General features: G+C 39.5%; 1 protein-coding gene across 25 annotated transcripts in view; it reads right to left on the reverse strand.

Moving 5' to 3' along the window:
* The window catches only part of NEB (nebulin), a 219,632-nt gene that overhangs the window by 52,050 nt on the left and 152,772 nt on the right, over positions 1-14,810 (reverse strand). For all 25 annotated transcript variants that reach the window (XM_030325669.1, XM_030325689.1, XM_030325687.1 and 22 more), the window contains 11 exons: positions 14,476-14,589; positions 13,981-14,178; positions 13,567-13,671; positions 12,592-12,696; positions 10,839-10,946; positions 9,349-9,456; positions 8,046-8,153; positions 7,392-7,496; positions 7,188-7,292; positions 6,447-6,545; positions 5,978-6,088 (listed from right to left, as the gene is read on the reverse strand). In XM_030325669.1, coding sequence (XP_030181529.1) covers positions 5,978-6,088; positions 6,447-6,545; positions 7,188-7,292; positions 7,392-7,496; positions 8,046-8,153; positions 9,349-9,456; positions 10,839-10,946; positions 12,592-12,696; positions 13,567-13,671; positions 13,981-14,178; positions 14,476-14,589 — 1,266 coding nt within the window. The remainder of the gene's footprint in view (positions 1-5,977; positions 6,089-6,446; positions 6,546-7,187; positions 7,293-7,391; positions 7,497-8,045; positions 8,154-9,348; positions 9,457-10,838; positions 10,947-12,591; positions 12,697-13,566; positions 13,672-13,980; positions 14,179-14,475; positions 14,590-14,810) is intronic.

The following is a 14,810-nucleotide window of genomic DNA, read 5'->3' on the forward strand; positions in this document are numbered from 1 at the left end:
TATTGGTCTCATAGGACTTTAACCAATGGAGAAAAAGTTCCTAAATAGCTACCATCCCCAGGCACAGCAAAAGACAACAGACCCAGGACCTCATTCTTTCAGTAAAGACTTGTTAGCTAATCATCATGACTACAGCTTGAGGGGCAGACTTCTAACTAAAAATGTATCTTGGAGCTGACTATAATCCTTTTCAGAGATCTTAGAGGGCATGTGCTACTTTATGCTCACCCTCCACTGTGCTTCAGAGCACCAGCATCTCCTGGAGGGAAACTTTTTACACAGCTGGTGCCTGGGTTTTGCAGCTGCCAAGCAGGGGACACCCCTTGACTGCCTAGCACTAGTAGCCCGGGGGGCTTGCATTCCTGGGTCCCACAGGACTATGACAATCAGAAAAACAGTTCTTGGTAGGCTACCACCCCAAGGGCACAGACTGAGGCATACTCCTAGTCTTTCTATGAAGAAGGCCTTTTTCCTTTTCCTGAATCTTTGGCCTGAGGGGTAGGTTTTAGGTTTGACACACACTTAGTAGCTTATAGAGCTGCTAACAAGGAACATAGGTTGTGGATGCCATATTGGTTCTCTACCTTTGCCTTGCTCCAGCTTGCTGGTTTCATTTAGAAAAAAATGTATATGCTTGTCTGGGGTCCCAGTTTCTATGACCACCAGCCAGGAGACAACTCCAGATTGTCTGGCTCTGGTGGCCAGCAGACTTTATGCTTGAAGTCCCTTAGGACTGTATGTATTTACATACATTTAAAAGTTGATGCCTGGGGGTCTGGCTTCCAAGCAGCTTAAATCTAGATGCTAAGATCCTTCCCTTTGGGACATTGGGTGGTGTTAGCACATCCTCAACTACTGGGAGCTATTAAAAAGATAATAGGCTACTTGCCCAAGCATGAAGGTTTGAGAGACAACCAAGAAATGAAACATGATTGAATAACAAGTTTCACTTCCAATATGAAGCCACTCCTTAAAGACTGGGAAAGGTAGTTGCTTCATTTATTGTATAGAAATTAACACAGTGAGTTGAACAAAATGAAGAAATAGAGAAATATATTTCAAATGAAAGAACAAGATAAAACTAAAAAAATAAAAACAAACCCAGAACAACTTAGTAAAATGGAAATAATTTACCTGATAAAGAGTTTAAATTAACAGTCATAAAGATGCTCACCAAATTGGAAAGAAGAATGAATGAACACAGTGGGAATATCAGCAAAAAGATGGAAAATATAAGAAAGTATCAAATAGAAGTCACAGAGCTGAAAAATATAATAACTGAACTGAAAAATATACTATAGGGGTTCAACAGCAGACTAGATAAAGCAGAAGAAAGAATCAGTCAATTCAAAGACAAGGCAGTGGAATTCACCTAATCAGAGCAGCAAAAAGAGAAAAGAATGAAAAAAACAAAGTGAAGATAGCCTTAGGGACTTGTGGGACAGCATCAAATGGACTAAAAGTTGCATCATAGGGCTTCCAGAAGGAGGAGAGAGAAATGGAAAGAAATCTTATTTGAAAAAATAATGGCTGACAACTTTCCTAACCTGGAGAAGAAAACAGACATCCAGATCTAGGAAGCTCAGAGAGTTCCAAATTAGAAGAACCCAAAGAAACCCACACCAAGACACATGATAATTAAAATGTCAAAAGTTAAAGACAAGAAGAAACTATTAAAAGCAAGAGAAAAACAACTTGTTACATACAATGGAACCCCCATAAGAGTATCAGCAGATTTGTCAGCAGAAACTTTGCAGACCAGAGGGAGTGCCACAATATATTTCAAGTGCTGAAAGAATACTTTACCTGGCAAAGTTATCATTCAGAAATGAAGGACAGACAGAGTTTTCTAGACAAGCAAAAGCTAAAGGAGTTCATCACCATTAAAAGCAGCCTTATAGGAAATGTTAAAGAGACTTCTTTAAACTGAAAATAAAGGGTGTTAATTAGTGATAAGAACACATGAAAAATAAATCTCAATGGAAAGGTAAATACATGGTAAATACAGTGAATTAATCATTTATAAAACTAGTATGAAGGTTAAAAGACAAAAGGAGTAAAAATAACTACAATTACAATTTGGGAAGGGATACACGTAACAAAAACATGTAAAATGTGACATCAAAAACATAAAACATGGGAAGTACTAATGTTGACCTTTACGATGAGATCAAACTTAAGTTGTCATCAACTTAAAATAGACTGCTATAAATATAAGTTGCTGTAAGTCGCCTCATGGTAATCATAAAGCAAAAACCTATAAGGAACACACAAAAGATGAAAAGAAAGAAAATAAGCATACTGTTAAAAGAAATCATCAAACCACAAAGGAACAAAGGAAGAGAGCAAGATGAGAAGAAAGAGAGAAGGAGGGACTATAAAAACAGCCAGAAAACAATTGATAAAATGTCAATAAGCACATACATATCAATAATTACTCTAAATGTAAATGGACCAAATTCTCCAATCAAAAGATATAGAGTGGCTGAATGGATTAAAAAACAAGACCTACTGGGGTGCCTGCATGGCTCAGCTGGTTAAGCATCTGACTCTTGATTTTTGCTCAGGGCATGATTTCATGGTCATGAGACTGAGCCACACATCTGGCTCCACATTCCCAGAGCAGAACCTGCTTGGGATTCTCCCTGTCTCCTCCTCTTTTTCTGCCCCTCCCTGCTTGTGCTCTCTCCCTCTCACTCTCTCTCAAAATAAATAAACTTTAAAATAAATAAATAAGATCTATCTATATGCTGCTTAATTTTATTTTTTAATTTTTTTTAAATTAATTTATTTTTTATTTATTTTTTAATTTTTTTGTGTGTGAGTTGAGTGTGTACACACACATGTGAGCAGGGGAGGTGCTCCCTGCTCAGCACAGAGCCTGGCATGCAGCTTGATCCCACCACCCTGGGATCATGACTTGAGCCGAAATCAAGAGTCAGATGCTTAACCAACTGAAGCATCCAGGTGCCCACAAGAGACTCACTTAATATGTAAGGACATACAGAGACTGAAAGTGAAGGGACAGAAGAAGATATGCCATGCAAATGGAAACCAAAAGAAAAGTGGATTAGCTATACTTACATGAGACAAAACAGACTTTAAAACAAAGACCAATAAGAAACAAAGATGAGCATTACATAACGATAAAGGGGCCAATAAGAAGATATAACATTTGTAAATATGCACCCAACACAGAAGCACCTAGATATATAAAGCATATATTAACATACCTAAACAGAGAGACAGCAATACAATAATATTTGGGGACTTTAATACCCACTTACTTCAATGCATAGATCATCCAGACAGAAAATAAATATGGAAACATTGGCTTTAAATGGTACAGTAGACCAGATGGATTTAACAGATATTTACAGAACATTCCATCCAAAAGCAACAGAATATACATTCTTCTCAAGTGCACATGGAACATTTTTCAAGATAGATTGCATGCTAGGCCACAAAACAAGTCTCAAATTTAAGGGGACTGAAATCATGTCAAGCATCTTTTCCAACCACAATGGAATAAAACTAAAAATTAATTACATGAAGAAATCTGGGAAATTCACATATACGTAGGGATTAAATAATATACTGAACAACAACAGATACAAAACAACAACTTTGACAATGGGTCAAAGAAGAAATCAAAAGAGAAATAAAAAAAAATATCTTGAGACAAATGAAAATGTAACATACCAAAACTTATGCATTTTTTAAGTTAATTTATCTATTTTGAGAGAGAGAGGGAGAGACAGAGAGAGAGGGAGAGAGAGAATCCCAAGCAAGTTCTGCACTATCAGCACAGAGCCCAACACAGGGCTTGATCCCATGAACCATGAGATCGTGACCTGAACAGAAATCAAGAGTTGACTGAGCCAACCAGGTGTCTCTGGGTGCAGTTGTAATCTGAAAGTTCATAACAATATATACCCACCTTAAGAAACAAGAAAAGTCTCAAATAAACAACCTAACTTTACACCTCAAGGAAATAAAAAAAAAAAAGAAGACTAAATGAAGGCCAAAGTTAGTGGAAAGAAGGAAATAAAGATCAGGGAAGAAATGAATAAAATACAAACTAAAAAAATAATGGAAAAGATCAGTGAAAGAGCTGGTTCTTTGAAAAGATAAACAAAATTGACAAATCTTTCACTAGACTCACGAAGAACTCAAAATCAGAAATGAAAGACAAGATGTTTTAACTGATATCATAGAAATACAAAGTATAAAGGAGACTACTATAAACAATTATGCACTAACAGATTGGACAATCTAGAAGAAATGGATAAATTCCTAGAAGCATACAACCTACCAACACTGAATCGTGATAAAATAGAAAATCTAAACAGACCAATTACTAGTAAGGATATTGAATCAATAATCAAAAACCTCCCAACTAACAAAAGTCCAAGATCAAAAGCATGCATGAATTCTGCATTGATGAATTCATTCTTCACTGATGAATTCTACCAGACATTCAAAGAATGAACACCAATCCTTCTCAAACTCTTTCAAAAATTGAAGAAGTGGGTCAATATTTTATCATTCCCACGTCATTCTTCTGGTGAGGCAAGTGTGGGAGGAAATGAACTACTGAAGAATATCTATTCTTTTTCCTCAGTGTTGATGCATAAGATGCAGAAAATCCCAATAGGAATTAGGAAAAGGAGAAATTAAAGTTTTAGATAATTCTGAATCCAAACAGCCAAGAGAAATAAAGGTATTTCAGAGATACCAATAAGCAGTTTAAGTTACCAAACTATGTTTTATTATGTGGTAGCTGGAGGACAGATGGGATACTTTAAAGCAGTGGTTTCCAACACTGACTGCATGTTAGAATCATTTTGGAGCAGCTAAAGGCATGCAGATGCCCAGACACAGACAATCAGAAAGTTTGCTGTGAGGCTGAGGAGTTAGAGCCCACTCAAGGGTAGTTTAGAAACATTTCCCAGGTTATCCTGATACTCTGCCAGGATGGAGAAGCACAACTTTGCTGAGACAGAAGAACGTAAGCATTCCTGGAAAAGTGCTCGTGCCGGGTGAAGTAACACAGGTAAGCTTTCAGGAAAGCAAATGCATTCAATGTAGCATTTGCAATAACTAAAGAATTAATCATCCTCTGTCTCTAGCTCACTAGGAGTGTAGGAAGCTGCACATCCCCTCCACTGAGGGCAACATTTGGTTTGCCAGGACATCTCAAGGTCTAAGAGCATAAGTGATTCCTAATTAGCAGCATCAGAACTATTGAGAATGGGGAGTCAACGAAGTGGCCTGACCGCTAACATGTGGCTTAGCTCGGTGAAGTCTGATGAGGCCACAAGACAAACTGAAAGTTGAATGAGAACAGCCAATTCATCTATAATAAGAAAAACCATTTACATTTGTGAAATGCCCTGATCTTTACAAAGCACATTTAGTCACTGGCAGCAAGGCACTATGGGATACACAACTAAATAAGATGGGGTCCAACCCTCACTGAACCAAGTATGCAGGTGAGAGTATGAGATATCTATGCACAACTGTTTATAATAAATCAGAAGTCTCAGTGCCAACCGAAAATGAAACAACATAGTAGTTTGGAATTTGTTGTGGGCAGCAGAGCAGGGAACCATATAAGACTTTTCAAATGGCAGTGCTGTGTTCAGAGTTTCTGATAGCAGGGATTAAAGAGATAGTTTTGAAATAAATTCCGTTTGGAGACTGCAACAATAGCATAAGACAGAAGACCTTTCTAATTTATAAAATCATGTGAACTCTCAGCAGCCCTAGTCACAGGTAGTCAAGTATCAACCGCCTCATCAAAAGGGGACAAAATCAGTTAATTGAGGCCAAATGAGGTCAGTTGACTTGCTTAGACATGATGGACATGTCTGTAATTAAAGGCAGAGTGGAGATTTTTTTGCCTAGTGTAGTTGCCTGAAAAACAGTCACCGGAAGAACAAGTCACTTATAGTGATAGGTTCAGCATCCTTACCTCACTCAGATGTGTCTTCAGTTCCTGTACTTTTCTGTATTCTGGAGTGTCAAGAACCACTTTGTATTTGTCTCGCATCTTCCTTGCTTTATCGGTGTACAGGTAATTAGACTTAGAGAAAAAAAACAATGGAAATACAAGTTAATTAGTCATTTAAGGAACTGCGTGTCGTGGTCATATAACTCTCTCTCAAATGCTGGTATGTGCAATGTGAGCAGGCCTTCCACGTGTCCTGGATGTCTTCCCGGGGAAGGAACAAAGATAACTGTCATTTAATTTAGTTCATCACCTCTTACAGAGGCACATGGCATCTTAAGCGGGTCATGACTTATTCAAATTGGTTAATGGTAAATTTACCCTTAAAAGTAGCTGCAGGCAAAGAGTCTTTCTGTCTAGGACCTTGAGGCTGGTAATGAGACATATGGAAGCTGTCCAGGGGTAGCCGTGTGTTGTGAAGATGTGCACTCACCCAGAGCTTGCGCAGGTGCCTGGAGCGGACCATGTCGGGAGTGTCATACAAGAAGCAGCCCAGTCCCTTGAGAATCTGCAAGTCCTCTTTATATTTAATCTGTGTCACAGAAACAGAAATATAGCAGGCTGTGAGTAAATGTAAACCAGGAACAAAGAAGATAGAGTAGTGACACTTTTTATATTGATATATCTTTCATTTTGGTTGAACGCATCTACCTGGTTGAAAACTCTTAGTTTGCGTGCACCCAAATGAATCACAGGTATTAAAATTTAATCTCTAATTCTGAGCTGAGGAGAGAACGGAGTATTATGTTATTATTATATTGATGGGAGAAAAGCATAGGCTGAATGGAGTGGCCTTTTAGGAGAAGGAAACATTTAAGGAGAAAAAAAAATGGTAGAAGGAAGTTGCTAAAAAGGGGAGAGTGGGGATGAGCAGGAGAAAGATAATATAAACAGGACCTAGGATCAGAGGTCATGTACGGTGAGGAGCTGGTAATGATTCAGTGTTGAATGCAGAATGGTGGTCAGCAATTTTTGTCATTCTCACGTGTTCCTCTTACTACTGTTTTCATAGCTGGAGAAATGTGTGGTCTTACTTCCACACAATTTTGCCTCCAAGTTGTATATTCAGTTTAGAAGTATTCAATGCAGAAGGCTGTTCAAAGACCAGTGGTGGCTTAAATGCAGACAGCCTCTTGGTAAGAGCCCGTCAGAAAGATCCCTAGGAGATGCTTACATCACTGGTGATGTCTCCCACGTAGCGGCAATGGATCACTTGGGGTGTGTATGGCAGTGAGATCATGTGGCCTTGCATCTTGAAGAAGTCTGATTTGTAGATCAACTAAAGAAAAACATACCCAGAAACACACATCAGAGACTGAATGGTTGACATTCCTGCCTGGGTTCCACAGCCTTTCCTCTCTCCTAAGAAAATACCCACCTCACTAACAGCCTCTTGTGTCTTCTTGACTTGGCGGATCTCAGGTGTGTCAGGAGTTGTATGAATCTTGTCTTTCAGTTTATGGTACAATTGTCGATACAGTCTCTACATTGGAGGAAAAACCATTCCAGTTATTTAGTGTAGGAAGATGAGGGCATCCATTGACTAATCAGCAAATATTTTACATAAAGAGCCGTGAGAGGGGTGATTAAGGACACAAAAAAGTGATTGGGATTAGGAAAAAAGAGAAAATGGTATTTATCGTATTTAGGTGAAGAATTTTGACCACCAAACCTTCCACATTCTATCAGATGATTGGATAGGATCAGATATACAAACCAATCATTTGTGTAGAAAACCAGGGTCATGAGTCAGACTAAAATGCAAATTTATTAAAGTTTTTTGTATATAAATGTCAAAAAAGGAATTAATTTGCATTATAATCTATAAATTGGATCTGTACAACGGCATCAGCAAATATAGGAAAATGTTGCCAATGGATACCAGTATCAAAATGGTAACTAAAAGGGCTCTCTTACTCCTTGCTGATGTGTGAATTTATAGCTAAAATATAATTAACTTTTAATGCATTTCAAACAAAGCCATGGTCTTTGAAACTCAGTCTTTCCCCAACAGAATCCGCATTCACAGTACCTCACTGGTAACATTGTTGGCCCTCCGGACATGGACAAATGGAACGTCATTGGGACCAAGTGTATATCCATTTGCCTTGATGTGTTCATAAACTTCTTTGTACTTGAACTGCAAAAGCAAAGTCAGAATGAGTTCACAGATGGGTAAGCACAGAGTAGCTTTATACTTCTCAAATAGAAAAGAGCGGTCATTTTCATTTGAAAATTACTCTCTAAGCATTAAGTATAAGGAAAAATCCTTGACAAAATTTCTATAGTAATTTGAATCTTGAAAATTATTTTGTTTGCTAATAAAGCCAGGTCCAGAAAGGAATAAAATTCAGTGTTGCCTAGATAAATCTGTTTATAGGCAGGAAAGAAAAATACAAGAAAAAACCCTGTATTTTTAGCCCTAGTACAGCTAGGAAATTAGAAAATGCAAAGAAGACATAAGAGACTACTTTTAACACTGATGAATGGCCTTACAGACTGACTTAAAAAATGACATGTTAGATTATTCAGTCTGTGACTCTGCTTTGGAAACCATATTTTTGGGCCCCTGGCTATTGGACCCTGCCCGGCCAGCAGGTTTGATTCCCAGGACTCTAAAGGGCAACATGGAAGAGACGGCTTATTCTTCAACTGATGGTTGATTTGTGTGTATGGTATGCAGGCCAGAGTCACAGACATAGCTAACACTTCCCTAGGCTTTGCCATAGGGTAAATGCATCACATTCCAATGTGGAACTTTTAAATCCAGGGAAGGTTAGTGTCAGTGACATGTGGGCAAGCTACAAGTGGTGAGAGCCTATTTACCCCTCTGAGCTTTTTTTTTAAGCGAGCACAGAAGGTAAGCAGTGGGGCAAGTATCAGAGCCAGCAGCAAAGCAAGAAGTCCTTTCTTTTCCAAAGGAATACACAGTGATGTTGTATCTTGAAGGTAATACCTTTGCCACACATCAGCAGTGCATGTACAAACTTCCATTACTGGTATATGGCTTGGAATAGTTCAGGATTCTTCTGTGCTAAAGCCAACAGAAGTAGACATATCCTAACAGCCATAAACCATGAGCTGAAGTAACTGACTCATGCAGATGCAATCCCACAAAAGCCCTATGCTAACCCACTGGGTTACACAGATACTGCTAAAGCAGGAGCAAGCCAATTCCATAGCAACCCTAGAAAACACACTGTCTCCCCTTCTCTAGACCCATCATTATATCACGTTGAGCATTCAGAGTATGACTAAGGGCATTAGGTAGGCTATTAATGAATATTAGTGCTCCCACCACCTTCAGACCCCATCTTAATGAGGAGACCACTCACATAACTGCTCATATATCGGGTGTCCTTGATGTGTTTGAAGTGAGAGGTGTCCACGGGAAGCCTATATCCAGTAGGCAGGGTGCGCCGGCCAGCTCCTCGGTATAGACCCTGCAGGAATGAGGAAGAGTAGGTAAATGACATCTACATGAAATAACTGATCTAAGTTAAACAAGTCACATGCAGTACACAATAGATTTTCAATTAGATACTTAATGTTCTTACAATCACCAAACTGATTTCAGGAAGAAATTAAGTAAGTTCTAAGAGTCAGGAAATGAATTAAGTCACTCTTAACTTTTGCTTTTGAAAAGAAGAGTGATGAGTGAAGGGGCTTATAGAAAATAATAATTCTCTGTTTTTGAATTTATGCCCCATTAGTTGCATGACAATCTAGCAAGAAAATGGGAAAAGTAGAGAAAACAGGCAGTCAGTGCTGCTTCTGTCATTAACCCCACTCTTAGATGCTATTCATATCACCAGCAATCCCTGAGACAGTCATAATTATAAGGCACATCTTTGGAATCCCATCCCCACCATAAACGTGGCATCTTGAAGTCAGGCTGTGAAGAGGTCAAGATACTCCTATCCCTAGTAGAAAAGGGAAAGGAGTTTCTCTGACTGTGACCTTTTAAATAGTCTGTCTTGGGGTGCCTGGGTGGCTCAGTAAGTTGAACATCCTATTCTTGGTTTTGGCTCAGGTCATGATCCTAGGGTTGTGGGATTGAGCCCTACATCAGGCTCTGCACTGAGTGTGGAGTCTGCTTGAAATTCTCTCTCTCTCTCTCTCTCTCTCTCTCTCTCTCTCTCTCTGCCCCTCTACCCCTCTATCCCACTTATGCTCGCTCTCTAATAAAAAACTATAAATAAAAATAAATAAATAAATAAATAAATAAATAAATAAATACACAAGTCTGTCTTTAAAGGGAGCTACAGGAGTAGGAGCAGTGTTTGAAATGTTAAAAACTAAATTACTTTTAACATTCAATATAGGAGAGTAACATTAAAGGGTGAGACAAACGTAGCATCACACCAGGTAATACAGAATAGGGATATTAAATATATGAGTGGAATCCAGTTTCTCTTCTGAATTCCAACAGCAATTTCTAGCTCTAGCTCTTAAGTGAAGTCTTTTATGATTATGTGTCTTGCCTTCGTCACCTTGGTTTTAAGTTTTTTAGGCAGAGAGAGTAAGTTGGCTTTCTTCATTGTATCTTGTAAATATTGCTCCAGAAAGTACCCATTGCTTGCTTGGTATAAGGACCTTGCCAGCCAAGAGGAAGACAGACTATGTACTATTTTGGTTTTTTCTTTGTTTTGCTTTTTAACTCATGTGAATGGAACAGCATTTATAAATGACAAGGTCAGGCTGAGATATATGCCCAAGCCTTCTAGATACATGCCCAAGTGGCTTCTAGAGAGGCCAGTGGCCTGGCCCTTTAGGTTGCATCTTGGACTTCTGCTGGGCCCTGTATTGGGTTCTAACTACTCACCTCACTCTGGAGCTTGTATGCATGGAGAGCCCGATCCAGATCCACAGTTTTCGTCGTTGGAGCCACTTTGCCTCTGACACTGTGCACATAGTCATGGTGGTAAACAGCCTGTGTGCAGAGAGGAGAAGGGTCAGCTGATTCAGACTGCAGCAGCCTTGTTGGAAAGAAGTAAATGGAAACCCAAGTCTCTCTTAAAAAATGAGAAAAAGCTAGCCTGCTTCCCTCTGCCTAGGGGACTGTATCTGATCTATTATTGTGTCTTATTAATAGGATCACAACCAGTGTGTGCTCCCCACACTGAGAGAGAAGTAGAACAGATGGCTCAGGCTTAGGAAGAGGAAGAGTGGGTATTTTACCACTATAAGTTTCAAAATAATAGGGTTTTTTCCCTTTGCATTTTTTCTTTTTCTTTCTTTTTTTAAATTTAAATCCAAGTTAGTTAACATATAGTGCAATAATGATTTCAGGAGTAGAATTTAGTGATTCATCACTTACATATAACACCCAGTGCTCATCCCAACAAGTGCCCTCCTTAATGCCCATCGCCCCTTTAGCCCATCCCTCCACCCAATGCCCCTCCAGCAACCCTCAGTTTGTTCTCTGTGTTTAAGAGTCTCTTATAACTTGCCTCCATCTCTGTTTTTATCTTATTTTTGCCTTCCTTCCTCTATGTTCACCTGTTTTGTTTCCTAAATCCCACATTTGAGTGAAATCTTATGATATTTCTCTTTCTCTGACTTATTTTGTTTAGCATAATACATTCTAGTGCCATCTCCATTGTTGTAAATGGCAAGATTTCATTCTCTTTGATCACTGAGTCATATTACATTGTATATATGTACTACGTATTCTTCACCCATTCATTAGTTGATAGCCATTTGGGCTCTTTCCATAATTTGGTTATTGTTAATAGTGCTGCTATAAACATTGGGGTACATCTGCCCCTATGAATCAGCACTCCTGTATCCTTTGGTAAATACCTAGTAGTGCAATTGCTGGATCATAGGATGGTTCTATTTTTAATTTTTTGAGGAACCTCCACACTGTTTTCCAGAGTGGCTGCACCAGTTTGCATTCCCACCAACAGCGCAAAAGAGATCCTCTCTTTCCACATCCTCGCCAACATCTTATGTTTCCTGAATTGTTAATGTTAGCCATTCTGACAGGTGTGAGGGAGTCAAAAGAATAGGTTTTAACATTCTAACTCACTGGTGGGATTTGACATTTACTTATTGACCTGGGAGGTTAGTTGAAGATAAGAAAGTACAGCTTTGTGCTGGGTTCATCTGCTGTTTTTCAGGCGTAATGGATATACGTGGTGTACACATAAGGATGCCGAGGCTCAGAGGGATTAGGGCTTTTCCCAAGCCTCACGAAGGATGTGTGGTAGTGACTGTCCACATTTCTGACTTCAGAGTTTTCTCCCTCCTCACCCTAGTGTCATTTGCTCTAATTTATTAGAATTCTTAGACAGTGAGACAGAGCTGTTGCTCTTGACACAAGGATACAAGAAGTAACTTTGGACACTCTAAAACACCAAGTATTTAGTAGGCTTAGATCCCTTACAACTCCTCACTGGGAACTGATTGAACACATCAGGTTTCAGAGAACAAGAGCAGAGCTGTAAGTACTTTCTAAGGTACTAACTCTGGTTTCCCAGTTAGAAAAGACCACTTTTTTTTTTTTTTTGCCACTTCTGCTTGAGTGGCAGTCTGTCTTTACTACTGTCCACACTACTTCCCCGTGCACCTACATCACTTAGTTGTTTCCCACTTTTGACAGCCTGCACATAGAGTGGAGTATCAGTGACCAACTTGTAGTCATTCCTCGTCTTCTGCGCATGAGCTTTGTACTTGATCTGTCAAGAGAAGAAAATAAACCTGTGTTAGACCATTCACTGTATCAGAAATTGCTGGTTTTCACAGAGGGTTTGATTGCTTTTAACTTTTTTCCCCCAAGTTTATTTATTTTGAGCAAGCAAGAGAGAGAGAGAGAGAGCACAAGTTGGGGAGGGGTGGAGAGAGAGGGAGAGAGAAAGAATCCCAAGGAGGCTCCACACTGTCAGTGCAGAGCCTGATGTGGGGCTCGAACTCACAAACCACAAGATCATGACCTGAGCAGAAGTTGGACACTTAAATGACTGAGCCACCCAGGTGCCCCAATGTTTAATTTCATTAGCACTTATTCAACTGACCAGGATGCATTTGAATTTTATGACAGTCTGTGTAATCAATGTTTATAGTCCTATAGAGCTTCCAGAGCCTTCTAGCAGGCTTGACAGCTGCTCTTCTAGGAACATTGGAGCTTTTTAACTAAAATCTTGATTACACTGTTAATTTGCCTAGCAAATCCTCTTTTTATAAATAGATCCTGTCTATAGCACCACAAACTCCTAACAAATGAGATTTTCCTAATATGCAAATCATGTGCTCAATATTTGAAATAGTCCAAATGTAGAGAGAAGAAAAGAGCCAGGGGTCCCTTCTCCACAAGAAGAGAGTGGGACAGCTTGACTGCAGTGTTTCATTGGAAAGCTACAGGCATTCCTGTGCAATGGCCATTCTCTGCTCCTTAGCATCTTTCTCCAGCTCAGCCATCCTCAACACCACTTACGACATACCTGGTCTGTGACAATGTCCATAACTCTCCCCCGACTTATACTATGTAGAAAAGGAAACATACTTTAAAAAAAAAGCCAAAAAACAAAAAAAAAACAAGGCAAACTCACATCATTACGTAGATCATAAGCATGTTTGGCATGAAGAATTTCAGGAGTGTCCCAGATGTAGCAGCCAATGCCTTTTAGCCAGTTGAGGTCATCTTTGTATACAATCTAAAGGATTGCAGCAGACAGAGGAATCAGACCAAAAAAAAAAAAAAAAAAAAAAAAAAACTGATCATAACTTTAAAACCCTCTGGACCCAGGATGACTTTATGGAGTGAAAATCAAAAGGCATTACGCTGTGAGGCTGAGGGTACCATGGAAACATGGGCACACAGAGCCCTGCTTCCAGGGACAGACCCATAGGTATGTAGGAAAGCGATAGTGGAAGAAGGCTGAGGGGAAGCAACAGGGAGTCTGCTTCTCCTCAGGATGGGATGTGGAGCCAGGGAAGGGGACCTTCAAAAGCAATGGGCTTACGTCGCTGATCTGATCTGTGACTTTTCTGACGTGGCTGTTGACTTGCAAGTCAGGGTGGCAAATCCACTCATGGAGGTGTAGGCGGTAATCAATCTCACTGACTTTCTTCTGAGAATCCTTAGCAGTAACCATCTCCACCATGTCAGGCACGATGTGGATTTTCATCTTGTTCTTTTCATAAACTGATTTGTATAGGCGCTATGAAGATAAAATAACATGCCAATTATACAGGAAATTGTGCAAGGTATCCTGGCAATACGTGCCTTTCTTATATACCAGAGAAGTCAGGGTAACCAACTTACAGCAATCAGGTGGGATCTGGAATTTTCTGACACTTCCTACAGATCCATGGGGGTGGGGGAAGCAGAAATAACACTTCCCTTCTTCACATATGCACAGTCAGTGCCATGTGCATTAATAGGAAATGTTCTGATCTATGATAGATGGCTATATTACTTGGCTTTGATTTGAAGGAAGGTCTTTGGGATTACTTACATCAATGTTAAACTTGCCGACTCTGAGACACCGTGCTGTATTTGGATCATCTTCAACGCTTTTTGGTAAAGTATAAAGAGCTTTGAATTTTTCATATTCTTCTCGATATTTGATCTACAGAGAGAAAGTACAAAGGGAAAAAAAGTTTTGGAAAGTAATGGATTTATATTGCTAAAGAGTACGGGACATAGTAGGAAGGGCCCAACCCTGAGATCCAGCCAACGTGGGGTCACCACTTCTCTGGGCTCGTCTCCTCATCTTTGCATAGAGGTGGACATACAGCACTAGTGCCTGCCACAGGGTGACCCTGAGAATTACATAAAACTATATCTGAC

Source organism: Lynx canadensis, chromosome C1, assembly GCF_007474595.2.
Source record: "Lynx canadensis isolate LIC74 chromosome C1, mLynCan4.pri.v2, whole genome shotgun sequence".
NCBI classification, from domain to species: domain Eukaryota; kingdom Metazoa; phylum Chordata; class Mammalia; order Carnivora; family Felidae; genus Lynx; species Lynx canadensis.